The sequence below is a fragment of the Lissotriton vulgaris genome, chromosome 12 (genome assembly GCF_964263255.1).
Source record: "Lissotriton vulgaris chromosome 12, aLisVul1.2, whole genome shotgun sequence".
NCBI classification, from domain to species: domain Eukaryota; kingdom Metazoa; phylum Chordata; class Amphibia; order Caudata; family Salamandridae; genus Lissotriton; species Lissotriton vulgaris.
In genome coordinates, this window is record NC_141700.1 from 576,047,237 (window position 1) to 576,074,845 (window position 27,609).

The 27,609-nt window shown below is 41.7% G+C and overlaps 1 protein-coding gene across 1 annotated transcript in view; it reads right to left on the reverse strand.

Moving 5' to 3' along the window:
* LOC147677780 (fatty acyl-CoA hydrolase precursor, medium chain-like) overlaps positions 1 to 27,609 on the reverse strand; it is a 223,154-nt gene that overhangs the window by 81,769 nt on the left and 113,776 nt on the right. Inside the window, exon 7 of the mRNA XM_086945439.1 lies at positions 9,830 to 9,943. Coding sequence (XP_086801565.1) covers positions 9,830 to 9,943 — 114 coding nt within the window. The remainder of the gene's footprint in view (positions 1 to 9,829; positions 9,944 to 27,609) is intronic.

The window sequence follows — 27,609 nt, forward strand, 5'->3', positions numbered from 1 at the left end:
CTTGCACTCTCCCATTCACTCAATGCAGCACAGCAGGTTTACTTGCTAAGCTGCCTTTGGGGAATTTTTTTTTAGCAAATCTGGCATACAACCTTCAAACAGTATGCTACTTCCAACTTTCCCAACTGAAATCAGCTTCAGACTATATGCTTCATGTATTCAGGTTTGATCACATTCCTTTCTTCTAATTAATTAATGTGCCGCCGGTATGGAAGAAAGCTATTGTTATTCCCAACTTGAAAAAGCCATCCTTGGCTCCAGCTACATTGAGTAGCTATAGACCTATTTCCCTTCTGCCTTACTTAGTTAAAATCTTGAAATGCAATGTGGGTAGGATACTTGTTCAATATTTAGAAAGTTGCAACTATGTGGAGGAAGAGCAATTTGGATTTAGACCTGGTCACAGATCTGAATCAGCTCTGATCCCAGCACTGGACGAGTTGAGGATGCGAGTCGATGAGGGACAATCAGCAGTACTGATTCTATTGGACCGCTCAGCGGCATTCGATACGGTCTGTCACACTACCCTTATGTGAGCGCTTGTAATATTCAACACTCCGTCCATTATCCCCTTTGGTTTTGCTTTGTTAACACTACCCTTGTGGCCTGTCTGCAGGCGTTAGGGAATCGAAGAACAGTCCTAGAGTGGTTCCGCTCTTAACTTTTGGATGGAAGTCAAGAAGCTCCTCTCTACCCTTTCCCCTCTCAGGTTAGAGCTATCAAACATGGAGTGCCACAGGGCTCTTCCATTAGCCCGATACTGTTTAACATCTATATGACCCCCCTGATCCGACTTATTAAGTCACATGAGGTGATATTGGTCAATTACACTGATGATACTCAGTTTATTCTCCTGCTCTCTAGTAATCAGCAATTTTCCTCTTTTCATGACTGCATGAAGGACATCATCCTGTGGCTCAGTCTAAATTTCCTCAAATTCAATGATAAGATGGAGCTGCTCTGCTGCCCAAAAAGCTCTGAATGAGATTCCTTCCAACTTCTGGCCTAGGCTATTCGAGGGGCCAGCTGCCCCCAATAACGTAGTGCAGAATCTGGGAGTCATGGTCAATGACAAACTCAGCCTAGAGAGCTATGCGAATAAAATGGCAGGTATTTGCTTTTCGCTTCTGAAATCTCTACGGAAGATCTTGCCAGCGTTTCCCCAGTCATCAAGAGCTTTAGTAGTCCGCAGTGTTATTCTGGGTCATCAAGACTACTGTAATGTCCTTTTGTTCGATGTGCCCGAGTATCTTATTCATCGCCTGTCAAGGGTACAGGCAGCGGCAACTAAACCTGCCCTCGACAGACCTTGCTTTTTTTTTTTTTTTAAAGTTTTATTGTTTTATTGCAAGGAAATACAGCGAAGCATAATAAGCAAAATAACACGGTATATTCCAAAAGCAAAATATATAGTAATTTTTAACAGAATACATAATGGAAGAAAAATAGAACAGAGCATAAAGAAAATTAAATCCACTTGGCAATTGGTGCCCATATCTTTTCCCCCATGATTCTTTTTTTAACCCCCTTAAGCTTATAGATAGCAGATTCTATGTTATACATAAATAATAATTTTTCCCGCCACATGAAAAACGTGGGGGGATCCTGGCTGATCCATTCTTTAGTAATACAGGCTCTGACTGCGGCCATGCAAAGAAAAAGAAAGTAAGAGATTGGTCTGGGCCTAGTAACGGTGTGGTCTATACCAAGTAATACTAATTCAAGAGTTATCTTTATGTCACATTTCAAAATAATAGATAAGAAAGTTTCAATTTGTTGATACAGCAATGACAATTTAGAACAAAGAAATAACATGTGTAATTCATCGGCTGCATACAATCCACATCGACTGCAGTTCGTGCCTACCGTCGTACTCCATTTAACTACTTTGCTTGGAGTATAGTAAAGATTATGGATGCACATGAAATGTTGGGATTTCATCATCCCAGTTATAAGACACTCTGCAGCCATTCTAATCGACAATAAGATATCAACATCCGATATACCTAGACTGTTAGCCCATTTCATCTGACATTGGCCTAGATCATCCCCATATTCCTGCATTAAACTTAAGTAGATAGCTCCTATCCGGGGTTTTTTTTGTAAAAGCTCTAAGAAAGGAGTTTTAACTGGAGGGATTGAAGGATGATTCTGTAGGAAGCTACGAAGTTGTAAATATTTAAAGAAATCGTTTCTTCCCACAGAAAAATTAATCATTAAATCCTGAAATGAAACCATTTGACTATTATAAAATAAATCACCAAGATGGCTTATTCCTTTCTGCTGCCACCTATACATAATTAAATCATGAAAAATTTCTGGAAATTGCTCCATTGATATAAAGGGAGTATAGAAGTTTAGTTTCGTTAATTTTATATGTTTTCGGATTTTTTGCCAGACTCCAAAAGCTGATATCAGCGTCTTATATTTAGTTTTTTTGTGATAGCTGGGTTCTACTATTCTCAAGAAGCTACCCTTAACTTTCTCACCCAAAATCATTTGATAAATTGATGGGGTCTGGCAATCTACAAGTTCGACTCTGTCACCCAAAATTAAGGGGGCAATATATTGTAAAACGGCAGAAAAATAATAGAAAAGAAAATAAGGGACATTCCATCCGCCACATTCCTTGCTAAGAATCATTTTCTTAGCAGCTTTTCTATGGCGTTTATCACCCCAAAGAAATCGAAGTACAGTTCTCTCTAAATTTTTAAAGGAAAGAGGTTGGAAATCCAGAGGAATTGTACGAAATAAATATAGAACCTTTGGTAGAACCATCATTTATAAAATGTTAAGTCTACCAAAGAGAGATAGACGTAAATGATCAAGACGGTGTAATGAGGTGTTAGTTTGGGTTATAATAGGATTTAGGTTGCGCTCTGGAATCTTTTCTATAGGTAGCGAAATTTTGATTCCTAAATATGTAACTTCTGAAATAATAGAGATGTTTGCAGGTGGGTTTTCTCCTGAGCACAGAATTTGGGTCTTTTCCAGATTAAGTTTATAACCAGAAAAAAACCCAAACTGTTTAGCAATCTGATCAATGATAGGTAAGGCTGTTTGAACGTCCGTAGTAGTGATCACAATATCATCGGCGTAGGCAAGGACTCGATAGTTAATATTGGCTAGATGTATGGGTTTGATATTAGCTTCTAAAAAAAAACGGTTAATTAAAGGGTCAATGTAAAAAGCAAAAAGTAGGGGAGAACAGGGGCATCCCTGACTGGTACCCCTAGTGATTAATAAAGGTGATGATAAATGCCCATTAATACGAATATACGCTCGGGGAGAAATATACAAAGTTTTTAAAGCTTTAATGATCCCCTGTCCTAGTCCCTTCCTGAACAGAATTTCCCAGAGATAGCCCCAAGCAAATCGGTCGAAAGCTTTCTCAGTGTCTAAAAATACGAGTCCAATGTTAGACCGAGTTGCTTGGGACCAATCCAAAAAGGATATTACACGTCGAATATGATCGGCAGTGTCTCTAGCTGGGATAAAACCATGTTGGTACTTAGAAACTAAAGGGGAGATAATATTGGATAATCTTACCGCTAAAATTTTAGAAAAGATTTTACTATCAGTATTTATAAGTGAAATAGGGCGAAAAGATGAGGGTAATAACGGAGGCTTGCCTTTTTTAAGAAACACCGTAATAATAGAGTCATGCCATGATTGAGGGGCGTTACCTTGCTGTGCATTCAGATATAGGTCCATTAGTTCTAATTTTAACGTATTCCTAAAGAATTTATAAAATTCTAAAGGAAAAGCATCAGGTCCTGCAGCTTTTCCTGAAGCTAGCGACATTAGGGAGAGTTCGATCTCCTCCCAGGTGAATGGTAAGTCTAGTTTCTCCCTCTCTTCATTAGATAGGGTAGAGTTCAATACTGGGTCAACAAACTGATTAATCTGATCTAAACAATCAGGGCGATCATCATCAGCATACAATTTAGAATAAAAATCACTAAAGACTCTCAAAATATCTTCCATTTTACTGACAGTCATCCCTGTGTGATTATTTATTTTATTGATACTAGCAAAAGCTGCTTTTTGTCTCGCCCTCTTTGCCAATAATTTACCAGAGTTTTCTCCAACTTCATATAGCTCTGTCCTAAAGGCAGAAACTTGTTGCGCAAATTTTGTAGCAAATCGTTGATAAATCTTGGTTTTCAAAGCTGTTAATTTCTTTATAATTATTTCAGTAACTAATCCTTGATTGTATGCTTGCATAAGTTGGACCTCTAGAGATCTAAGGTTTTTAATTTCAGAGATCTCCTGGACTCTAGCTTCCTTTTGTTTGCTTATTGAATAGCTCAGTGTTTCACCCCGAACCCCACATTTAAAGGCATCCCAGACTATTGCAGGTGATGCAGTACCTTTATTGTTAGAAAAGAATTCCGGAATCCAAGCATTCATGCGGTCAATATAGGATGGGTCATACAATAAATTACGATCAAAAGACCATGAGCGGGTGATGTTAGAAGTATTCAATTCAAATTTGAGTATTAGAGGGTTATGATCTGAAATAACTTTCGGAAGAACCTCATATTCTACTTGCATTAGGTCATTATATAATCCCTTAAATACAAAGAAGTAATCTAATCTAAAGAATCTTTGGTGCAGTGCAGAAACAAAAGTGTGCCCAAAAATACCACCAATTTAATTAATTCTACTAATGCTCCAAATACCAGCACAATAGCAGAGCCAGAAAACCGCAATTTACAAACTAACGGAGTTTCTAAAGAACCTACAATACCTGATTTACTTAAGAAAAAGCCTATAACTAACCCTAATAAAAGTACTACAATTGAACAGACCCCCTCTAAGGCTCCACCACACTCTAACCCCGAAAAAATCAGCATAAGTCAATCAGCTAAACCCTCTGCTCTACTCAGCTGATGAAGGAGCTGGAGTAAGAGGAGAAGCTAACGATGATGATGTAGTATCTGAGCTTTGCCTCGCTGTAGAGGGAGTTAGAGTCTCACCTAGGCCGACGGAACAACAAGATGCAGAGTCTATAGAATCAGGGGGTCCATTTTTTTCAATGTCTGATTTATCAGTTGCATCGGAAGGAGATCTTGAAGAGGAGCTTTTAAATGAGGGGCACTCTCACGAAAAAGACTGGGCGGACGATTGTAATCAAATCTCAGAGGAAGATATGCTCGGTTCTGATTTCCTAACAAATGAAGGAGTCTCAAATACTGTCCGCAAGGTCATAGAGGAAAGATCTAAAGAGAACACAACAGTCATGGGTCAACCTCAATGGGATGGGGCCGGTGCAAATAATGAAATTGATCTTGAAACTTCTGAAACTCCTGAGTTACTAGAGGAAACTGAGGAGATTACTTTAAAATCCATGTATAAGTTACAGGCCTCAATGTATCGAATGATTCTAACTCATAGAGAAGAAACCAAGGCTGAGGGTCTTCGGACTCAGGGAGCTGTACGTAAACTTCAAAATGTCGTCTGACGATTGGCCAAGTCTAGCACGGACACTAATGTGAGAGTGCAAGAGACTGAAACACGTATATCTGCGGTAGAGGATGAGTTAACGCTACAAAAGAACTCAATCAAAGACTTGGACAGTACTAGGCAAGATGTGGACTGGAAACTAACGGATTTAGAGAATCGGGCTCGGCGTAACAATCTACGTATTTTGGGAATTGGCGAAAAGTCAGAAGGGAAGGATGCTCGACGGTTTGTAGTAGATATCTTTTCGGATGCCTTTCAGGATCTTACTGGATGGGACTGGGATAAAGAAATCATAAGAGCTCACCGGTTTCCATTTAATCAAAAACCAGACAAGGAGGGGAGGAATAAACATCCAAGAGCTATCCTCATTTGTGTGCAGAACTACCTTCTTCGAGAAATCTTATATGATTTGGCAAGGCCAGCTAAACCCAGAAAAGGCTTAGGGCACGAATTCTTTGTTAGACCAGACTTTTGTGCCGCAACTGTTCAACAACGTTGGAGACTCAAACAGCTTATGCCACCTATGCAAGCTAAGGGGGGTCAAACCTTCTTACTTAATCCTGCTAAACTCAAAGTTGTGCATAAGGGAAGAACCTTATTCTTTGTTTCGGAGATAAAAGCACAACAATATTTAGAAACTATGTAATTGTTATAGTATGTACTGTATTTAGCTTGAATGGGCTGACCCTTTAGCAGTGTGTTATGCTACTCTACTTTTTGGTTTTTTTTTCTGGCCTTTCTAGCTTTAGATGCACTCTATTTTTTCTATTTGTCAGGATGGTCAGACCTGGGCGGAACTCATAGCTTATACTCACATACCATCAATGAGGGCAATTGCCCTTACGCCTCTGGTGGGGGGGTGGTGGGGGAAGGGAGGGGTGGGAGGGAACAGTGGGGGTTGTGGGTGGGAAGAAGTCTTTCTTTTGGGGTGCAAGGTCATACAGTTGGAAGATATATTTGTTTTTTGTTTAGGATTCACTTCTGGCAGATACCGAATTTTGGCAGTTGCTGCTCATGTATTTTTGTTTAGCCAAGTTTACTTAAAAATATTTTACAATGGCTAAATTATCGATTTACTCTATCAATGTATGTGGTTTGAATGATAAAAGAAAAAGGGGTATAATGGCTCAGATGTTAAAAACTATGCGGGTGGATGTAGTATGCATTCAAGAGACTCATATTGCCTGGTCTAACAGAGGGACTTTAAGAGATCTCGGTTTGGAAGTGGTAGGGTGCTCTCGCCAGAATTCTACAACAAGAGGAGTCGCAATTTTTAAGAGATATGGAATGGGGGAAGTAAAAAGAGTTAAAGAAGATCTATTTGGACGATGGGTGATTGCCGAACTTAAAGTTGGAGGACTGATCATTACTATATGCTCAATGTATGGGTCTATATTGGATGACTCTGGTGCGCTTGATCTTCTAAGTGTAGAGTTGGCACAATGGTCACCCAATATTATTTTTTGTGGAGATTTTAATCTACATTTGGAAGAAACATTTGATATTCATAGTAGTATTCCATATAAGGGTAGGAAGAAGAAGGTATTCACAGCACTTAAAGGGATTATCCAAGAGTATAGATTAACTGATGTAGGGCATGAGAAAAGAATAGGAACATCGACAGACCTTGCAAGTCATCCAACACTCGGGCTCTTAAGGAGCTTCATTGCCTCCCAATTAAACAAAGAATTCAGTTTAAATCTCTTTCTATCGCTTTTAGAGCCTTTCATGGGATGGGGCCTGTCTCAATGTGAAAGAAGCTGAAAATATATATTCCTAAAAGAGCTCTTTGTTCCACATCAGCGAACTTGTTTGCATAACTAAGTTTAGGAGATCCATGCTAGGCGTCATTCCTTCATGGAAAGGGCAGCCTTACTTTGGAATTCCCTCTCACTTGTTTTATCAACTATGACCAACCTATTACAATTTAGGAGGGTACTCAAGACATGGCTCTTTCCTACTCCTACATGAACAGTTGAGTCTGCTACAGTTTAGTAGGTTGTTAGTTTTGGCTTTTCGAATTGGCCCCTTTTCTTAGTAAGTGGGTGCAGATTTCAGATGATTTTTCACTCTGTTATAGGTCATAAACCCACAGGTCTCCTTTGGTCTCTTTCTTCTGCTTCTCCTCCTGCCATGTTACTGACTAGCGCCAGGATGCCTTTTAGGTGACAGAACACTTCATAAAATGCATAAATAATTATAAATGTATAAATAAAAAAGAATTGACTACTAACACATCCTGAAACTACAACAACAGCATGTGCATATATTCATTCCTTACTGTTGAAATCTGGGCTATTGAGAGATTAATCTTAGGTGTATTTTACAAAGGATTGGAGGATTTACAATTCGTCTAACTAGCTGTTGTCAACCCTCAAGACTGAAATTGGTGAACTACTATTTTGAAAGGTTGAGTGTAGGTGGAAGACAGAGAAACTGTTTAAATTCTCTTGAACCAATTATACAAATGTGTGTGAAATTGACCTCTCACGATAAGTGATGCAAATACCAAAAGGGGATGATGAAATCAATCAAACTGCTTAAAGGTCATTAGTACTTTCTCTAATTTGGCCTAAGGGCTACTCTCATGGAAATATTTTTGGGCTGATTCACCGAGGCAAAGCTAAATGCTGACATGTCCGCACAAGCAGATTTACACCATTGTCCAGGTGGAGATCTCCTCATTTGGATGGTAATCACTGGTTCCTTGTAGAGATCTCCTCCTAGGTTTAGATTTTTGAGTCTGTATCCCCTCAAATGAAGGGGTAGGGAAAGCCAACTACAACCACATTTATCACTGTAAAGGTACTACAAGATATTTTATGTCTGTTTGCAGAGTTCTCCACCCTCAAGGCAAAGAACTGTTAATGGAGGGTAATAGGAAATTACCAGGCACCTGACACAAACCTCACACAACTCATACACACTGAGGATAAAAAATGAACAATTACAACTAACACCCTTAACTAACTTCTCTTCCCCTATGGCTTCCTCACAAACAGGACACAGCTCATCAGTTCAAGACTCTAAGCTGCACTCTATCCCATTTAAGAGGAAGAGATGCTTCAGTGAAAAAGAGAAGGATGTAATTATCATTAGTTTTAATCAGTATGAGGAATTACATGATCTGCTTCCATGCAACTTCAATAGAGTAAATATGTTTAACGTTTTCATTTTGAAATGTTTTAATTTCAGACAAAATATTTGTAGTAGATTTTTTTATTATTATTTCCTTCCCCCACCTGCATTATCGGGTGTGCTAAGTGGGCTTGAAGTTTGGTCATAACATGTGTATTATGGTACTTGTATGTTTTAAAAAAAATGTTGAATATAATACGATTTCCAAATAAAACAAATTAAATCAAATTCTATAATGCATTAAAAAAGAGTTTTTAAATTTAACATAATTTACAAATATATAATTTATATAGAAATACTTGTTATAATTAAAAAAAGACAACCGATGATAGTTTTAGAACTGATATCAACTGAGAGTATTACTAAAATGTAACTTTCCAAGTGAACTATTATACAATGTTTCCTCTCTGGTGTTAGTCTTATTCTTTTCCTCTATTGATTTATTTGAGAGTATGTTGCAGTACCCATGATTTTCACCCCAAGTGGGACAGGTATGCCCAGACGTGGGTCCCAAGCTCTCCATGCCACTGGAGTCAAGCTATCCAGGGTGAAGAGGGGTGAAACACCGAAACCGGTCCTAGGATGCTTGTTTCCTATCCAGGGAGGACCTGGCCTGGCTAGACTGTTCCCATTGGGCACTGGATCAAGACTGATTTGCGTATGACTGGGTTCAAACTGGAATTGCATGGTGAGCAAAAAACGATGGATTTAGGCCCATATCTCTGTACTGGGGTGAATGTATGACATTGTTCTGCATTCTGTCCATCAAGTGATGTTTCTGCATGAGTACCAATGATTGCCACACATGGTACATGATTACTCCAAGGCTTGTCTGGAGTAGAATTGAGCCAGTTTTGTCAGAAGTACTACTGTAGTAGATGTTAGTGTAACTTTTGTAAATTGCCATTTTTTAATCATTTGTTGCTACTTCCTGTACTCAAAAATGCTTTTGTGAAAAGATGTACTGTGCTTTCTACCATAGGGTGGAAAAGTGCTGATGCTACACTTTATACTAAAAAATTAACATTTAAAGAAGTACTGCAATCTATTCATAGATTCAAAAATTGCAAATATTACCAGCATTTCAGACAAGATATATTCTTTATCATTGCATGAATTATTTGAACCCGTTAACTGTTCTACATCAAGCCAAGTTATTTGAACATTCCAGCATGGCTACATCATGAAGGAAGCAATTAGGAGGACAAATAGAATAACTTACCCTATTAATGGCAAGTACCATTTCTTGATCAGTACAAACAATGCCAGGCGTTATGGCTACACCACTCTCAGAAATAGCTTTGTGAAATAAGCCCTTGGACAAGGGAGATAAAACCTAAAAGAAACCCAAAGGAAAATATAAGCACCTTTAAAAACAAAGCTCATTTAATCAACAAATGTAGGTCTATCAGGTTTTCAGAAATGTTATTTACATTGGAGTGCAGATACATTTTAACACTTGTTACCTTCAAGACCATAGCCTTTGGTTATCTATGGTGTCCTTTGATCAACTGCCTAAAAATGCTCATTAAAATAATAAATTAGACATCAAATGAAGTACCTCTATTTCAGAGTAAGTCAACTTTACCCACTGTAAATATTAGCCGCAGTCAAAAAGGGAATGCTCCAAAGTCAAGCATCTGTAAGAACTCAGAGAGTCCTATTACATTGCAGTACCATGCCATCACCAGCCACTGTAACAGTGATCGTCCTCTAATTGCTGGCCTAATGTTAACCTATTCCACAGAATAGGAAACCCAGGACTTCTTAATGGTTCTAATTAGCTTTCAGTCAATTCTGAGTCCATTCTTTTGCAGTAACAGTCACAGATCTCAGACTAAACCTACACCATGATGTGGCACCCTAGGATTGGTGAGAGGTACCTTGCTTGTGGAACTTTCTACCCCCACTTTAAATCCCTTGTACAAGGCAGAGACTGATCAGAAGACACTGGACCTGGAAGCAACAACAGTGACATAATGCTTAGCAGGACGGAAAACCATCTGATGCCACCACAAGGATGAATTCAAGGACTTTATCTCTAGCTGGCCCCAGGACTTGGATGGGTCTCTCAAGGGTTAATGGCACAAAACACATTACATCTACTGAGGAACAGCTGGGTTGAATGGGCTAATGGACACCCTGGATGGTTCCCTTGAAACATCTGTGGACTTGCCCTTGACTCTGCTGACACAGAGGTACCCTTCAAGAAGCCAGGAGCCTGTTGGACCTGGGGAACATCGCAGGAACGGTGTTTCCCTGGTTGGCTGTGGAGGGGCTATGTAAAAGACAACCCCCAAGAAATAAAAAGCACAAAGAGCCCAAGTGGAAGACAGGTCTGATAAGGGAGTAGCAAAATCAGGCTACCCAACAATAAAAAAGTGTTGTCCTTGTGGATAATGACACCCCCTTTATATTGACATTCCTTTCAGTATAGGTGTGAGGTATTAGGGCTATAGGGTTTAGAGCCCACTCTGGGAGTAGTGTGTCATTGGGTTGTCACCAAAGATATTTTCATCTACCTGATGTACCTATTTTTAATTTAAGATGTATTACATGTAGTAGTGTGTGTGTGTGTAATAAAAGTGATTTTTCTTTATAAAAGAAAAAGCACTGGCTGGACAATTATTCTATTTCTATGTTGTTGTATCCCAGCGAGCTCGAGTTACCAGTCCACACCACCTCTTCAGAGCAGGTCTTGAACTTCTCTGGTTCGCTACCCCTAGAGAGTCATGAGCTACAATGGAGTATTTGTTTGCCAGTAAAGGGGAGTTGAAGACTTACTACTGGTGAAGGACTCATATTCTTCTCAAACAATAATTGAAATAAGTTATGGATATAAAGATCATGACTGGGGCATGAAGTTCATTACTGCCTGTGTACTGTGTACCAATCCATTCTCCTTTCTCTGCATGCAAGGTATGATTGAGAACAGATTGAATAAAGATGGGAACAGTTGGTCCTGTACTTTCTCTCTTGCAAGGAATTAGCACAAAAATGTATGAAAGGTGATGACGTTGCATGCTGCAGAGTTGGTTTGAAGGGAGATGAGTGCAAGACTTAGGTTGTCTGTTAAGTCTTCAAAGGATTTGATGGTTTGGTCTTCTCATTTGTGTTGACCTTTGTTTGTTGCTAGGACACAGAACAGGAACATGGGGTAGCAAAGTGAAAGCCCCAGTCCAGGGTTATGGGTAGCTTGCATTGAATTGTTAGTGATGTTAAAAATACAATTTTGAGGATGTTGAGTTTGGGGTGTGTTGGTTAAGTAACATGCTGTACCTCTTAGAGTAGATCAGTGAGTTTGAAGAGTGTGCCTCTTGTTCTTTTTTTGTGGCTTATGTTATCTGGGAGGGTGATGTCACCCAAGTTGGTGGTGTGGGCGTGTTGGATGAACGAATTAGTGAGGAGATCTGATAATTCAACAAATAAGTCCTTATTCTTCTTTGGAGGCCTGTAGATGGGATGTACGGTAGAAGTCTGAGTTGTAGAGAGGGAAAAGTAGCAAATCAGCAGCTCCATGGAGTTGAGTGTTACTTATTTGGCTAGTGTGCAGGACCAGGAGTATTTATGGATGACAGCAAGGCCTTCTCCTTTCTCATGTGTAAGGTCCACACAATGTATGCTGCAGCCTGTGAGAAGAAGGACATCTAGGATATTTGAAGATGAGGGTGTGAACCATGTTTTTGTGATGAAGAGGGCTTCAAGCTTGTGATGGGAAATGAGGTCTGTGGGGCAGCTGCATGGTGTATTGCAGAACGAGCTTTAATGAGCGGGAGTTGGAACATGTGTTTAGTAGTTTGAGGCTGTGATAGTTAAGGGGATGTCAACAAGGTCAGATCTAGGTGTTGTGTTAATACTGAATGTCTCTGTCATTTACATCAGGGTGTGATTAAGGGGATTGGCAGTATGGGATGCTGGGACATGCACATGATTTTATTTTTCCTTGTAAACTTCAGTGGATCAGGGATTCTGACTTGCGTTCTTCCTGGGGCCAACAGGCCCAAACAGTGATGCCCTTGTCTCTGTACTCCAATTGCTGAGTATGCTTGGGTGATGGGATGTCCTGAAGAGTTGATTGAAGTATGGAGATGGCAGGAAATAATGTTATGTCCTGTGCAGATGGATGATGAGAAACCCAGATATGTCACTTCATTGCAGATGGATAAAGAGAACTTCAGTGATGTCACTTCCTGTACAAATGGATGATGGCAAATGCAGTGGTTACACTTCCTGTGCATATGGATAATGGGAAATAGAATCATCTTGCATGGTTTCTTTTTTTAAAGATGGTTTTGGCAAAAAACTAGTGATCTCATTCCAATTTTTCTCACGTAATAATATGATTATTATTATTATTATTATTATTATTATTATTATTATTATTATTATTATTATTATTATTATTATTGTCACGTAGAGTACACAGTTACCCCAAAGGGTTTCCTGGTACTGGGAAAAAGTAGGGTAGATGGAGCTCAACAATTTAGAACATCCAGGTCTTCAAGTTCTTGTTGAACATGGTCAATGAGGTGTGGCTTTGCAAAGGGTTCCCGGAGGGCGTTCCATGGCTTCAGGCCCAGGGATGCAAAGGACCAGCCTCCCATGCACCTTGGCCCCCTGCGGCTTCATTGATAGACTCTCATCCAACCAGAAGCCAATGGTTCTTTACCTTGAGAGACATTTCCGAGAGAGCCCCGAGAGCCACCGGCCAATGCAGAGGACCCCATACCTTAGGATTCTTGCCTTAGACCATAACCGTGGTCTTCTTGCCATTAAGCTTGAGTGAGTTGTTGTTCATCCAGGTCGAGATCCAGCTCAAACCAAGGTTCAGGGCTGTGGTACTGTGTCCCTGTGCAGAATACAGGGAGATGATAATTTGTGTGTCATCTGCATCAGAGAACAGAATTTGTCCACAGCTTTCTATCACATCTGCGAGGATGCTAAATTGCATTGAGCTCAATGCTGAACCCGGTGGGACTTCATAAGTAAGATCACACAGCTCTGATCTGGCACTGTCTGAGAAAACCTGGAACAAATGATCTTTCAGAAACGAGGTCATCCAGGCTAAAGCTGTTTTGCGGAGACCCAGTGTCATCAGCCTTTCCAGTAGAGAGGAATGGGCGAAAGTGTTGAAAGCTGTGCTGAGATCAATTAGAATTAGCACGGCTGTACCGCCCTCATTCAGAAGATTGGATTTAGTGCTGTGTATGGCCCTGCGACCTGTCTGTGATGAGTGGCGAAATATTTAGGCTTCCACAAAGGTGGTAAGCTGCAAATTCACATGTTTCTCCAGAATTTTGAAGAGAATCCTTTGAGAAAGTCATTGGCAACATGCTAGCTAGATAATTAATCAAAGGAGTCACCATCATTTTTAATGTCTCTGCCCTACCCTACCATGAAAGCTAGCTTGCTGCCAATGACTTTCTAAAATGATTTCCTGACCAGAATCTATAATCTCTTCAACAAGTTCCTCTGGCAAGGTAAGAAGCCCAGAATATCAATGTATAAGCTTCAATTATCTAAAGAAAAAGGTGGTCTGGGTCTCCCAAACTTTAGGAACTATCAAACAGCGTTTCTCTGCAAGCAATGAGCTAACTGGTTGACCGTACATCCGGACTATACTCCAGTCTGGCTTGATATAGTAAAGTCGCTCATCAGTAAAATGCCTTTATCTGCCCTCCTCACCATGAACCTTTCCCACCTACCTCACTCACAATACGTCCTCCCTAATACTAAGAGAGCCCTCCTGCGGTTAGACCACCTCTATAAACTAAAAGTTAATAAGTCTAACATGACCTCTCTATGGCGAAACCCTTCTTTGAGGATTGATGGTAGAATGCTCCACTGGGAACACTGGTCTCAAAAAGGAATAAACCTAGTAAAAGACCTCTTTACAGGGCCCCTTCCGTTACCTTTCTCTAACCTTCAGGACCAACACAACTTAACCTCAATGGATTTTAATTACTTCTATTAAACCCTATGAACCAACATTAGTATCTCAGATATCACTAATATTGAAATCAGGACACACCGTCTCTAGAATATATAAACTCCTATTACCCAACCCCCGTAAGATGCATAAAAAATGCAAGGTCAAATGGGAATCTGAACTCAACTCCACTAACATCCCATAAGACTGGGACAAAATATACAACACATCTTTTTTTCGAATAAAATATCCCCTATATTATCACAGACTAAATATATGTTACTAAATAGGTCGTACTGGACTCCGGATTTATTTTTTTAACTCCGCCTAAGCGAAAGCCCGACATGTTGGAACTGTAACTCTGCAGTTGGAAACCTCTCCCATATGCTTTTTACCTGCCCTACCTTACAACCATACTGGGATAAAGTTTACAAATGTATAGGTCACATTTTAAATATCAATCCTCCCAGGGAATTCTCATATATTATATTAGGCGTCCTGGACCCGACACTAGAAAATGTCAACGACCAATACTTGATGGACCTCATGCTCACTGTAGCCTGTAAAGTTGTATTATGCAAATGGAAAAATACCAAAGATGTATCCTTTAGAGTGTGGCAGGAATGGCTGTCTTTCTCAAAGGAGCGGACAATCCTGCACTCCACACTTCTCCATGGCGTAAGACTCACTGGAAAATCTGGAAATCCCTGGACGTTTCATCATACTCATTAGACCCCCCCGTGAATTCTGCCTGCTGTGGTAATATCTGAAGTTCCTATGTATTGCAATTACTATTATTGAGTAGGTTGTAAACATTGACTAAGCTTATATTTGATACCACACTGTTTACTTATGTGGTTCCCCATGGTGTGGGTGTATATATATATACTGCTGTTCTCACATTCCGAGATCTACGTGTGAACTTTGGCTGCACTTGGTAGGCACTTGAGCACATTAACATGTATGTATTGATTGATTTAGATCCATTGTTATTTTTTATTTCCTTTCTTTCCTTATCTTCCTTTATTATTATGTATATTTCCTTTGTATTTGTGTTTTTTTTATAATTCAATAAAAATTATTTGAAGAAAAAATAAAGAATTTTGAAGAGAATAATCAGCATTGAGATCAGTCAGAAGTTAGACATAATAGTGGGTTCAAGGTTAGGACCATGGCATGCTTCCATGCCAGAGGGATCAGTCCTTCTTGCAATGACGAATTAAGAAATCCAACCACGACTTGGAGTAAGTCTTGGTCCAGAAGGTTAAGTTAGGTCAGTGGAAGAGGATTAGCAGAAAGCCTGATTTAATTGACTGAAGTAGGGTCAGAAACTGACGGGTGTCCAACAGAGACAATGACTCCATTTTAGGAGTGGTGCTAATGGCGTTTGTTCGATGTCTTTTTCTTCCCCTCTTGGGATGTGATCCCACATGCTGATGTTGGGTGAGGTGTTAGCAACCTGCCCTTCAGCAGTTTGAACGTGTGCTAGATGAAGCTGAATATCACCTGCCATTTTGATGGAGAGGTGTACCAGCCCTTCGCATTGAGCTTGAGATAGCGAGAGCACCAGAGATGTTTTACTTAGGTCAGAGAGTTCCTTGATCATATTAAAACATGTCTTCGGGCACTAGAGATCTTGCCCAAGTACAATGATGCCCTTGCTACTTTGCAGAGCTTGTGATGGTGGTTCGGAGCTTATTTATGCTCTGCTTTTAATTCCATATCATAGGACATTTTCCAATGCCTTTCCATGCCCTTGCATCTTTTTTCTCCAAGACAAGGGCTCTCTTAACCATGGGGTAGAGGGGTGGAGTCTCAATGATGACCTCGGTGTTACTGGCAGCATTGCTTCCAAAGAGTCTATGATCCAATGATTGGCCAGGGGCTGAACTAAGTCAGCTGTCTGTTTCAAGGCAGGTACAGTACTACAAAATTGTATCTTCAGAAGGTGTCTAATCTAGACCAGATCCTGGACTTGACTAGAGGCTTGGCGGACCTTATAGAGGGGCTGGCCTGACTCCTAATGGCAAATGGAACTTCCAGATGATCCGACCAGCTTAATGGCAGGGATGGGTTTGTGGTGAGGTCCTTAATATTGGAGAAGATGGGGTAAATGAGGTGGTCTGCCTCATGAGTGGGCGCCGAGTTGAAAAGACCTAGAATCAGCACACTCAAATCCTCTAGAAGTGTATTGGCCAAATTACATGTGGGGACTTCAAGATGGATGTTAAGATCACCTAGCAGTGTCAAATTGATGCACTTTAGGATAAAAGGAGAGGGTATTTCACAGAGCACGAGTTCCCTGCATATACCTGAGGGGGATAAATTAAGGCCCCGGATACTGTGAGTTTGTGGAGGAGACCTATTGAAAAATAAAGCTTCACAGTCAGGAATGGGTAGCTCCTGTGCTTTACATTTGTATTTCTTCTTGAAAATAATTGCATCCTATCTCCTGCCCTACCACTCTGAACCCTTCTAGCAATAGTATAAATAGGTGGGAGAGTGGCGATAATGTCCATTAGAGATGCCTTGTGAAACTATGTTTCTGTTGGAAACAGTGCGCCCGGTAGGTTACCCCACAAAAAGTTGAAAATGTGCTTTTGGTGTCTGGGAAGGGATCGGCAATTAATACTAAAGAAGCAGAATTTGCTCCTTGTGATACTACCAGAGGTGCTTGCTTTATTGATTGGTGTTTTATGGGCACATGCAGCGCCTCATTGGCTGACTTTATGGATGATATCAGGAGGTTTAGCCGATAAGTTGTAGATGTTGCAGCCTAGCGAGTTACTCTTTGGGTCTAAGGAGGCCAGGCAACCTTAGGAACTGGTCGTTGAAGTGCCAAAAGTTGTTTGAATGTAAATACCATTGTTTCTGGCTAGCAAGATGTAGGGTTCCTTGCCCCCAGAGTTGCCTTGCGTGCATCTGCTGTGTGTCAGTGCCACAGCCGTTCTAAGTAGGGCCGTGCTCATAAAGACTGGACCGCTAACTCAAGCGAATGCGTTGCAAACCGAAAATGGCTGCAAGTGTACAAGAAGTGGGCGCATACCACGTGCTCCTAGCTTCGTTCCGAATGCTCTTAAGAGTTAGGTTTTTAAAATAAAAAGGCTCCAGGTCCCCCAACTAAAGTACTATCAGTCCACAACACAAGAATTCGAAAACAAAATAATATTCCACATGCACAGCGCAGTGGTGCTGCAGGCCAAAGCCTTTATCCAATAGACTAGTAATATGATGCTCATTATTACCATCGTCCAGGGGTGCTTTTCATGCATGTCAATATATTTCTCAAAATGCTAGCCGAATAGAGGCGATCACTTATGCTGAGCGAGGTTAGTTCTGTTCTGAATGAATGAATGAACAAGATAACTCACTGCATCAGTTGGCAGTTCAGACTGACATGGCTAGTGTTTAAGATGCTGGCACTAGAGTGGGCAATTTATTTGAGAGAATCAAGCCTTAGTCATCAGAGTTCATTCTTAAGTCAAATGCACTACTGTAATCCCAATATCTACATTTCCTCTGTTTGCACAGAGAGACCGGCAAAGTTCTGAAGTTCTAGATGTTAAACACCACCAACTTTTTAAAGATTTATGCTACTAAACATAAAACACGGGGGCCAAAAAGTGGCCATGTGCTACTGTAGGGCAATATCCAATGCTACACACTTCAGCGGTGTAGCACTTGGCATCAGGGCTCCACCTTCAATTTTTTTCTGTATCCTATTTCGTTTTTTGTACTAGCGCAACAGGTAAAAAGATTCCAATCATTTGCTTGGTGAGTGTCTTTCACACTGACCCTCGCTCCGGTAGCACTGACAAGCTTCTGACGCTCCAGCGTGAGGTTCACAAAGTGAGCTCCTGAGTCCCCTGTCTGATGCAATCCTGCAGGCTATAAGGGCCTGGGGGACACAGGTATGCCCAGATGGAACCCCTCTGGAACCCCCACTGCTGAGTGCTGTGTTCAGAGAAACAAACTGCGCTGGTTTTGGCAGTCAGCGGCTGATGGCCACAGAAACATGTGCGCGGCTCACAAGATGGCGGCGGAGGGCTGTGACCAGTGACTGAGCGAGGCCCATTGGCACCGGGGACCTGCTGCAGAGAGAGGCCTGGAGCCTGAGACTAGCGCCAGGAGTGATGGAGTGGTGAGAGAGCCCCCCAGGTGTGCCTCAAGGACATACCCTGCGGTGTGGAGGCCTAAACCCAGTGGTGCTCTGGGTGCTTGAGCCCGGCGGGAGGCCTGACTTTGAGGCACAGATCCTCCTGCCCTGAGCGTCAGCAGCTCGAGAGGAGGGACGGAGGAAGCACTGATGCTTGACGTGAAGGTTGGTGCTTACCACCAGTGAATGCAAGAGCACCCTGAAGGCCTGGCTGAACGAGCACTGCAAGAACCCCAGAAACGGGGAGAAGATCATGCTCTGTAAATATGTAATATATCATTGTCCAACCATAATCCCTTCAACTCTTCTTAAAATGTAATCTTGAGTGAATTTGCAACTTCTATATATGCGACTCTAACCACTAGTATATTTAGTAGACTTATGAACTTACTATCATGTGATTTCAAAGTGTATCTCTTTGTATCTGGTATGTTATTAATGTGCTCTGAAGTCCTTATGTAATGTAGCTGGTTCTATTGTATAGCGCTCTGACAACTTCGGGTAACGTGTTGTATAAAACCTCATAAATAAATAAATGCCAGACCAAGACAGCCTGCACGTGCATGCACCTTCTGACCAAAGTCTGCCGGGCTGGGGGTCTCACAGCCCTGAGAGCCCGGACATCCTCAGCCTGGTAAAACGTTATCTTTTCAGGTTGAAGGGCCTCCCCTTCAGGAAGAGCTGAGCGTCACCAATTAAGTTAAACCCGCACACCTCAGCCTCGCCCCTGGATTGCCTGGGGCTAAAGGCCAATCACAGAAAAGCTGATTCGTCACACCACAACTCTTGCCAGCGTGGGGTGTGGTTAGCAAGCTTCACTTATTCCGCAGCACTATGTGAAACGGTAGGGAACATGTTAGAAGCAAGAGGCTGAGCATAGAGTTGGCACAGTGATGCCTGCTTCCAGCCCTGTGGTGACATGTGCACAGCACAGCGTGGTACCACGCCTGCCTGCCATCAAGTATGTAGCTTATTGGTAAGTAATATGCGCCGATGTGCAACGGCTGCTTGCAGAGCTCTTCACACAAAGAACAAAACATGTCTCTCAAGAAAGGAAAAACACACGAACAATGATGATTAAATCTATGTTAATGAAAAATGAATGATCACGCTAGGCACTCAATCTCATGTGCATATTTTATACTTCTTTTCATCCCATGTATAATGCAACTGGAATCCATAATTGTACAGGCTCAATCAAACTCAGGACAGACGAGATAGATTTTGCATTCTCCCGAAATTTTTTGAAGGCGTGATAGGTCAGCGCTGTTCCCGGGGCACCCACGTGACTTTTACAGTGATTCACTAAACAGCCAGTGCAGCGTCATTGCCTTTGTAGGCTTGTGTGGAACACAGAGGCTTTCTGGAGGCAGAATGCGGGCGTCCTGCCCACATTTAAAATCTGTACAACTCCTGGCAGAGCCTCTCCTGAAGAGAGAAGAGGTCATATCATGTACCCACTGATTTACTCCTGCCAGCTCTGCGCTGAACATTCAGGGCGTAGGATTGCTTTAGGTAAAATGGCACCTTTACAGTGCATGGCTGCTTATTTGCTGAGCCCGTGTGCTCGTTTTGTAGATGTGGAAACATTGACTCAAGCGAACTTGATTGAACTCTTGTTAAACAGACGCAGTGACGTCTCTTAAGAGTAATTATGGACGCTTGCAGAGGGAACACACCTTCTGTGCAATTTGTGTCTCAAGGTGGTTCCTTTGGGGAAGAGAAACAACTTCAGATTCGAATCCTTTTTGGCAGAGCCATGGATGTTTATAGCACAACATGTGTATTTGTAAAGCTCACGTTTCCTTAGAAGGATATCTTTGCGCTGCATAAATAGGGCTGTATATGCAGAGCTGTTTTAGCTCAGCCAGTGCAGGGTAGGTTATACATATACATCCGAGTTAGTGCCTGAACTTTAGACAGCACAATTCAGAAACAGAGGGCCTCATTTATGAAAAGTGACGCATCGCTGCGTGAAAACAGCGATGCGTCACTTTTCACTGCGCCCTCCTTGCGACACCAATGATGCATCATATTTAATGTATGACGCATCATGTCGCAAGGACTTACAGATACGTCAGTATTTCTGACGCATCTGTAAGCGCAAAAGTGACGCATTGCTGGAGTGTGTCACAAAAGTGACGCAACTCCAGCAATGCGTCCTTTCACATGGGGAAAGCCCCATGTGAAAGGGCTTGCGTCAGTGTTACGCCTGCTGTGAGGCAGGCGCAAGATTTTGACGCAACAGCATCCTAAAAGTGACGCAGTAAAATCTCATAGATTTCACTGCGTCACTATTACGAGGCTTTTTGCGGGGGAACGCCCCCTCTGCATACATTATACCTGACGCAGGTATAATGTGGCGCAGGGGTTTAAAAAGTGACGCATCTACCTAGATGCGTCACTTTTTAAATATGGCGCAACAAGGCGCATTTTGTACGCCGCTGGTGCGTCACAAAAAGTGACGCACCGGCGGCGCAAAACTGACGCACAGCCTCATAAATAAGGGCCAGAGAGAGGTAATTCCTGATCACTGTATCCGACTTGTGCTGTTTGCATTTTCATGCCACTGGAATCAAGCTGCCTGGCTGATGAGGGGTAAACCCCCGAAACCGGTCCTAGGAGGCTTTTTTTCCAGTCCAGGGAAAACATGGCCTGGCAGTTCGGGCTGGACTGTTGCCATGGGGCACAGGGCCAAGACTGATTTGCATGTAGCTGGGTTTAAACTGGAATGGCAATGGGAGCAAAAGACAATGAATTTAGGCCTAGATCTTTGTACTGGAGTGAATGTTTGACATTGTTCAACATTCTGTGCCTGACATGTTCTTTTTTATGTTTGCATTTCAAGCATCAATTCAGTTCTGAGTTATATGTATCACTTTTTTGGCACCTCAAATGCAAAAAAGTGCTTGACTTTTCACGTTGTGGCCCAAGAAGTTTACTGATAACTAATCATGTTATTGACCTCGGAAGAATGAAAGTCTGAGCGGGTCTAGCTGGGTTTAAACCTGTGACCATGAGGTCAAACACAGGAGTCAGGTGTGGATGCATTAGTCCATTGGGCCACCAGATCATTCTCTCTGCAGTCTTTCAGTGTCAGATGAAAACAAGCATGTGATGGACCAGGTGGCAGAAGAAAACCAAGCAGATTCAAAAGGAAGGGAATCATTATAAAACAAACATAAAAAATAATTTTCTTGCTTCAATCAAACCAAGGTAGATGAGAAATGATGAAAGCACTGAGAAAAAACATGAGCGTAAAATGTTCAAACATTTCAATCATTGTGTAACCAACTGTTTTAGGCAGAGCAACCCACACTCCTTCTAAAATAAGCAGTTGCAAAGCAATAGGTCTCACAATTACAAGAGATTTAGCTATTGGCATTGTAAATGACAATGCCTTTTATTTATCCGTTTTGATCATTAACACAAAAATCAAAGGTTCAAACTCTTGTAAATGCGATTATTTAATGAAGTCTCCGATGTTCCCACAAATATTCGTGATAGAATTTGTAGACTTCATCCAACAATTCAAATTATGAAAGTTGAATTTGAAATGTGTCTGTGCATCAACAAAACAAAACCCTCTGCCCCACTAATGCGTCCAAGAGCTATTCTCTTTTTTAAGGGACACGTAAAACATAATTAGCCCGTCAGCTCAAGAGTGCACAGAAGTACCTGGGAATGATTTCCCAGATTCACATTCATACAGTTTAAATCCGGTGTAAAGTGTCTGAGCACTGTCCGGCTGCATCCATATACGAGTACTCATTAGATGTCAATTAAACCCTTTGGTTGTCAGATATACCCCCAAAAAGGAGTCATCAAATGAGTTAGTTGCATGTGATGGAGGGCCTGTGTAAAATACATGGATAAAACAAAGCCTAAAGCCGTTTAGCGATTAAGCTCATGTCATTCATAAATACTGAAACCGTGAACACCAAAGCACTGTTGCCATCAAAGGACACAGATAAGTTCATATGAACCTACGAAATGACAAAACCCGGGGTAAAGTTGTGCGTACAAAAGCTTTGTTCTTGGAGCAGGTTCTACAGGAACCTCAAAACTGCCAACAAAATTAACATACTCAGGCTCCGACTCTTCTCCAATTCCCACAGCGTTTTGTTATCCAAAACCGTGTGCAACAGGTTACATTGAAAAAAGACGGGAAGACCTCAAGTGCCGTAAAAACACAAGATTAACATCCCCATAAATAAACGTACTTAAAACGTGAGAAATGTGGAACGCTACATCCCACTGGAAAGGGCTCTGGGAATACGTTGACGAACTCCTCTACCTCTTACCACCACTCAACCCAGTAACAAACGAGTGCCATGCAATAAATTGACAATCCTCCTCCTCATCCCTTAATCTGATAAACCGTGGTCAAAAAATATCAGGGCGAGAAAAACTTTGCATTACCTGTCCCACAGAATGCTATTGCAAAAAACAAACAAAATCTGGATTAAAGGGGAAAGCAGTGAGGCTGCAACAATTGTACAGAAGTGCTCACTGCAGTCTGGATCAGGTAGTGGCAGCAACTCTCCAGGCTCCTGCGCAGTATGGGATTACACGTTTGCAGCACAACTGAAGCCCGGTGTGTGTTGCTCAGGGTGATGGCATGCACTTATAGACAATGACACGAATGGCAGAGAAAACAAGCAGAAGGGTGCAAGAGCAAATCGGGCGCCCATGCATATAGCTGTGTGTCCACGACAGCGACGGGCAGAAAGCAATAATTAAAAAGCAACCCAGCCCACAATGGAAGACCCAGGAGCCCCACGTGTTCTCAGTGAGGCTGGGCGGGCGGGGCTGACAGAGAGAGCAGAACCAATGTATCCCTGTATGGTGTGTTGCCATGACAAGGAGCTCTCTCAGCCCGGCGTAGGAAACAAAAATTCCAGGGAGGTAGAGGGCAGCGCTGGGACAAGCAGTAAACCAATAAAAAAAATGTAAAAAAGCGTGGAGGAGTGGACAAAACAATGAAACAATTAACAGAGCGGAGTTCATGATGAGCGCCATCCTGAATATGTATGGAAGTAAATGTATTGCTGCAACTCAGCATGTTGGGCTGCAAAAATCGTAAAATAAAGTTCTCCTCAAACACACATAAACCTCAAAAGCGGACGAAAACAGTAGTTAGGTGGTGCTGCTTCCGAAATAAATGGAAGTGAGTCTTGGATCAACAGCCAATAAAAAGCCAGCTAACAAGAGCAATGCCAAAGTTAAACTAATGGCAAGCGGCAAGAGAATTTACATGGCAATAGGCGGAGTTTCACCCAACATGCAGATTACTTGATGTCTCGGAGGGACAGGGCATGCGCTGCCTAAGCGAGACCTAAAAAGGATTCCTAATAATTGGTATAAGGTACAAAAACTGAGGTACTTTTTTCTAAAACTCTCAAGGCCACACTTCTGCCACAATTATAGCTGTGTTCAACTTCTGCAGCCCGAAATACCCCTTGTTTAGTCAATGCAAAGATATACTTCTGATATATTCATAGTATTTTGCGATTTTATAAAGTTTGTTTATAAACGAAAAGTTCCAGGCTGGGCTATACACCCTTTTAACAATTGGGTAACCATACCTCATGCTAGCTCTATGCAAAATAACATACTAATCTTCAATCTGGGTACCTAATGGCAAGGCTGGTAACTTTCTCCACTCTGGCAAGACCTGACTGACCCTCGCCCCAAAAAGTCTGACTGGTGCCCCCACTGAGTCACATTAGGCACACAGTCAGAGCAGGCAAAGGGTAGCGCTACCGTGGCCTTGCACTGTACTGGCCTTTTGTGATCCATGAGGGTCTCTGGCTAATTTTTTAATACATTTCTTTATTGAATTTTTTTACCATTTAATGCAAGCAGGGTAAGCTCATATGTAATAGAGAAAAGAAAATTAATTACAAAAATAAATAATTGAGAGAGATATACTTCCAAAAACCAGAATAAAAAAACTACAACATTAATTTATCCAAAAACCAAACATTGCCTAAAGAAAAGAACAAGCCAGAAAAAGAGAGAAAAAAAAGCATTACACACAGACAAATGCTAACAATGTCCTGGAACCTAGGCAGAATACATCAGTTCAGGGTGCCCTGAATTCAATGCTCTAAAGGGGCCCAGAGCTTAGCACCAAGAATTCTTTGTTTCCGACCCTTGGTCTTGTATATGGCCATTTCCATATTATAAGTGGCTAACAGACGGGCTCTCCAAGTAGAGAAGGAGGGGGGGGGTCTGGATTGATCCATTCTTGGGTGATACAGGCCCTCAATATTGCCATAGAAATAAATAGGAAATGTCTCTGACCTTCAGGGAGTTCAAGAGAAGATACCCCAATTAACACTAATTCCCCTGATAAAATGATTATGGGGCCACATAATAATGTGAGAAAGGTCTGAATAGCGGATAAAAGTGAAGACAGCCGAGCACAAGAAAAGAACATATGAACTGCATCGGCTGCAAACAATCCACATCTACTGCAAGATGTACCTACTGTAGTCCCCCATTTACAGATTTTTGAAGGTGAATAGTATAAGTTGAATAGGGCCATGTAATGCTGGGTGCGGGCTCTGCCAGTAATTAAAATAGTGTTAGCCAATACTATAGATTCTGTAACTGAATATCATCAATACCCAATTTTTCACCCCACCTCCTTTGATGAGCATCGATATCATCTGGAAATGAAGCTATCGTTTTTTTACTGTACATACTATCGATGAGGGGAATTCTCCGGAGCCTACACCGATCTTGCGGGCGTAAAGTGTTAAAGAAGCTATGCATCTGAACATACTTAAAATAATCATTGCCAGTTAATTTATATTTGTCCACTAGCTCTGAAAAAGAGATTAACCGATCATTCTGCTAGAGGTCACCAACACAAAAGATTCCAGAGTTGCGCCACCCAGTCATTACATGATCCTGGAAAACTGAGGGAAAAATGCTAATGGATGAGAAAGGAGTATACAGCAAAATTCTCTCAATCCCCATTTGGCGTTTGATTATCTTCCAGGCTCCATACGCAGCTTTCAAAGTCTTAAACTTTGTTTTTTTTAAATAACTGGGCTCTATAATTTTTAGAAAGCTGCCTTGACACTCCAACCCCATTGCAAATTCGTAAATTGAGGGTGAATGGCTTAATGGAATTCGAGTTTTTCCACCAATTATCAACGGTGAAATAAACTGTAATACAGAGGTGAGATAATAGTACAAAAAATGAGGAATGCCCCACCCACCCCTATTTTTAGGGAGCATCATTTTCTGATATGATCTGCGCTGCCTTTTGAACCCCCACAAGAATCTACCTGCCATTCTTTCTAATTGTTTAAAGCAGATGGGGGGGAACTCTAATGGAATTGTCCTAAACATGTATATAAACTTTGGCAGGATCGTCATTTTTAAAACATTACACCTACCAAAAAGAGATAAATGAAGGTGATCGATGCGTTCTAACGATGAGTTTGCTTTTTTCAGGACAGGATTCATGTTAAGTTCTGAGATAGCCGAAAGTGGAACCGTGATTTTGAAACCCAAATAGGTTGCTACTGACACTATATTTAGTTGTGGTGGAGGGTTCTGACCTACAAACAGAATTTGGGTTTTCTGTATATTTAACTTATAACTCGAGAAGGCACCAAATTGATGCGCTAGATCTTGAATTATTGGGATCGCCCCTTGAATATCTGTTGTCATCACTACTATATCGTCCGCGTACGCGAGAGCTCTATAACTAGTAGCGGCCACTTGAACTGGTATTATATTCTCTGCACGATTCAATTTATTTAAGAAAATATAAATGTATAAGGCGAACAAGAGCGGTGACGACGGGCATCCCTATCGAGTGCCTCGACAAATACTGAAAGGAAGGGATTTTTTCACACCGATTTCGATACTGGAAGATGGTGTCAGGAGATGAATCCGGTACGGTTGTGCGCCTGCCTAATAACTAAGAACTACAAGTTCCAGGGGTCTGTGCGGCTGTAGGCGGAGACTATATGTACTCACCAAACCCGGAAGTCGGGTTGTATTGGATTCCATGTATTTTCCGTTGTAGCAGTGTTGTTCGTTGAGCTGTTGGAATTGAGTGTGTGGTGCTTCGCTAGGACCAGCGAAGACACGGACACTCACTGCATGGTTTTTGGAGCGAAGGAGGAAGTGTGCTCTCTTCGAGCGTTTTCGACGCGGTGAGTCGGCTGACTCATTGGAACGGGTTCTGTGGTGCTTCGCCGGTGTGTTTCAGCGAAGACACAGACCCGCTGATCCATTCTGTGTGTGCGGTGGTGCTTCGCGGCCGTGGCGCGAAGACACGGGCACCCGGTAAACCTTTTCTGGCCGGAGGAGGAGTCACGATGATTGCTTGATCCCGGTTCTGTTTGTTCATGATGGGAGTGTGTGCTACATTGTAAGGACGCCACGAGAACGGAGAAGCCCAAAGTCTGTGTTGTCTTCATTTTCCGTTGGGGGTAAGACATCGGAGGGAATCTTCCTTTTCACGAATACCTATCATATTATTTTCTTTAGTTTGTTGGAGGGGTGCTACACTTAACTAATTCTTTGCTTCTGTGAAATTAACAGAAGGAGGGTTGGATGCTGGACTATTAAGGGCTGACTTTGGAACTCGGGCATTCTTTTCTTTCACAGTGCATGGTATAAACGACCAGGTATGTACTTAGGTAGTATCCACAGGAACACTGAGTGAGAAGGGGTGTTAGATTAGAGGAATTAACCCGTGTTTGTATCTCGTAGGCTATGTGTATGTTCCAGGAGTTTCGAGATCGGAGAAATTCCAGAGTACGCCGCCAGCTTTGTCAATAGTGGTAGATCACCGAGGTAGGTGAAGGTTCTATGGGAGGTATATGAGGCTAGGGGAAGGTATCCGGCCTATAATAACGAATTGTCCTTTATCATTACAGATAGA